Genomic DNA, 2,915 nt, shown 5'->3' with positions numbered 1-2,915 from the left:
CCTGAGATATCTCAGGGCTGGATGCTCTCTGGCCAGGCTGTGGGCTGCAAGAGGATTGTCYGGAAGGCAAGGACAGAGCTGGCCTGGGTGGCGGGCAAGGACCAGTGTCCCAGAGCCCTACAGAGGCTCCAGAGGCAGAAGGGATGGAGAGTGACTGCCKGCTAGAACTGGGGAGCAATGCACCCTCCAGGGGACCTGAGGACCTTTTGTGGTTTCCTGGACTCTGCAGATGTTCCTTACGTGACTGAGTCTGGGGAGAGAAGGGGCAGCGAGAGCCGGGGGAWGTGGCACAGGAGCCCCTGGGTTCCCAACCATCGTGGAAGGAGACGCACTGGGAGATCAGACCCCCGAGCAGGGCTGTGCACAGCCAGGATGTCCCCTCCACCGCTCTGGAGGGGCTCCAGACTGGGAAGGGTGGGGGGAAGAGGGAAAGGGGGGGGTATCCAGACCTCCCCCGGGGGGTGGCAGTTCAAAGAACCCCCTCTCCCCTTCCTCCCCCTTCCGTGGGTCCCGGAGGGCACCGTGGGCKCCGGGCCGGCCCCGCAGCTGAGCGGAGCATCCCCGGCCCCCCCGGTCCCCGGGCAGGGACCCACCCCCGGCGGCGCGGGCCGAGGGGGGCGCCCCCGCCCTGACGTCACGAGGAGGGTTTTTAAAGGCGGCCGCGCGGCCCGGAGATCCCCACCGCCGGAGCCGGAGCCGCCCGCGCCGCCCCGCAGCCGCCTCTCCGCGCCCCAGCCGCCGGCGAGATGCTGTCGTGCCGCCTCCAGTGCGCCCTGGCCCTGCTCTCCCTCGCCCTGGCCCTCGGCACCGTCTCGGCCGCCCCCTCGGACCCCCGGCTCCGGCAGTTCCTGCAGAAGTCCCTGGCTGCCGCGGCCGGGAAGCAGGTGAGAGCCCCGCGACGGGGCGGGCTGCGGGCACCCCCGGCGCGGCACCTCCCGGGCACCCCGGCGGAGACCCCCGCTCCCCGCTGCAGCCCCCCTGCTCCCCACTGCGCACCCCGTCTCCCTGCCGGAGCTGCCCGACACGGAGGCGAGCTGGACGGGCTGGGGTAGGGAGGGATGTCCCCAGTCCCGGTCGGGTGCTGGGGGAACCAAGCAGCAGAGCCTGGTGGAGCTCCAGGGTGATCCGCGGTGCTGAACAGGGAAGATGCTGACGGGGAGGTGGGGAGGGTCTCCAGCCATGGCCTGGAGGCAGCCAGGATTTGAAGGGAAAAGAGAAAAATAGCTGCCAGCAAGAGGGTCCCTCTTCAGCCCGACCTGTGAGCACTGCACTCACTTCGCTGCTCAGTGGCTTTCCCAAAGACCTACCCCATGTCACGTTAGAAGTAAGGTTCAGCTTTGCAGCAGCATCCTTGAGCTCAGCCCGGTGAGAGGGACCACTGGATGTGGAAGAGGAGGCAGGGTGGTGCACGGACTTCCCTGCCACAACCAGGACATTGGTTTCTTTGAGAAGCCAGGTGCACAACGGAGGTACTTGGTGCTTTTCTGTGGCTTAAATTGTAGGCACAGCTGCTGCCTAATAGCTGCTCTTTTGAAAGGTGGCTTTTGAAAGATGAAAGACGTCCTCTTTGGGAGTTGCGTATGTCTCTAATCTTGGTGTAAAGGTGCTTCAGAGGGATGCACAGCGCTGAGTCTCCTAACCTTAAAGGCTAACTGTGCTCTCTCTTTTCCTCTCCCTCTTTCTTTCTCTTTTCCTGAAGGAACTGGCCAAGTACTTTTTGGCAGAACTGCTCTCAGAGCCAAGCCAGACAGAAAATGAAGCCCTGGAGTCCGAGGACTTGTCCCGAGGGGCTGAGCAGGATGAAGTGAGACTGGAGCTGGAGCGTTCGGCGAACTCAAACCCTGCTTTGGCACCCCGGGAACGCAAAGCAGGCTGCAAGAACTTCTTCTGGAAAACATTCACATCCTGTTAGCTTTTGAAACCCACCTCTCCTCCCCATCCATCCTTGTCTTCTTCCTTGTCCCCAAYCCTGAGCAGAACCTTCACCACAAGAGGCGAAGACTGTAAATACACAATCCATGGTTATGGCGAAATTAAACAAGGAAAATTTGAGTTTGATTTCAAGTTGTTTTAATAAAACTTTCTGTTCCAATTGTATACGATTTGCTTGAGTTGTGATTTCCGACTAGTTCTTTAATGACATGCACTCTGCAACTCTCTCAGATGTACTATTTTTAATTCCTTGTTGCAATAAAGTTTATGTTTCAAATGGTGATGCTGAGAGTTGTTGGTCACTGAGAAARCCTAAGTCACTTTTTTGAAATGCCACCCACCTCTGGGCAGCAACAGCAACCAGCCGTACAGCATCCACATACATACACACACTCACACATAAACCATGTATTTTTAGGGCAAGTTTTCTTTGCCAGGATTTTCCTGAGGGACCTAGAGGCACAGTGGTATGTAAAACAGAAAATGCTTGTAATTGYGGCTGAGTCAAATCCACAACGCTGGCACTGCTGTCCTCCTTCCAGCCCAGAGAGTTTACCCGCATGACCAGAGACGTCCCAGTACATCCCAGCTGTGCACTACGGGTGACAGGGATCATGAGCAGGATTCATGGTATAAGTCTACCTGACACATACATTATTCACTCAGCACCACAAATACCAAAAATGCGTTTTTCTTCTGGCGTATTTTCCTTACGTAACATCCCCCGCTTCTAAAACCCTTTCAGAAAGCTTTCCATTGTCCTTCCGTGCAGGGGGTAGGCTTTGCATCCATGCAGAAACAGGTTGTTAAAGCCATTTCGATCAGCCTCTGCAGCAGATTTCCTACACACTACGTCATCATTAACAGCAACGTTAGAAGGTCCAAAAAGATGGGAAATGCCGCCAGGAAAAAGGAAGCACTTTTCTCAATGGAAAAGAGATTCTTCGACATTTTCCAGAAAGTCTCTTCTCTTTCTAGCCATC

General features: G+C 56.9%; 1 protein-coding gene across 1 annotated transcript; it reads left to right on the top strand.

Annotated features, from left to right (window-relative positions):
• Nucleotides 1-669: 669 nt before the first annotated feature.
• SST (somatostatin) lies at nt 670-2,171 on the top strand. The gene is made up of 2 exons (XM_026045295.1): nt 670-884; nt 1,700-2,171. The coding sequence occupies exons 1-2, from the start codon at nt 747-749 to the stop codon at nt 1,910-1,912; spliced, it is 351 nt and encodes a 116-aa protein (XP_025901080.1). The 5' UTR covers nt 670-746; the 3' UTR covers nt 1,913-2,171.
• The last annotated feature ends 744 nt before the right edge of the window (nt 2,172-2,915 follow it).

The sequence above is a fragment of the Nothoprocta perdicaria genome, unplaced genomic scaffold (genome assembly GCF_003342845.1).
Source record: "Nothoprocta perdicaria isolate Ctin4 unplaced genomic scaffold, notPer1 scaffold_4, whole genome shotgun sequence".
Taxonomy (NCBI): domain Eukaryota; kingdom Metazoa; phylum Chordata; class Aves; order Tinamiformes; family Tinamidae; genus Nothoprocta; species Nothoprocta perdicaria.
The sequence above is the reverse complement of the archived record's forward strand: the minus strand, read 5'-3'. Positions and strand labels throughout refer to the sequence as shown.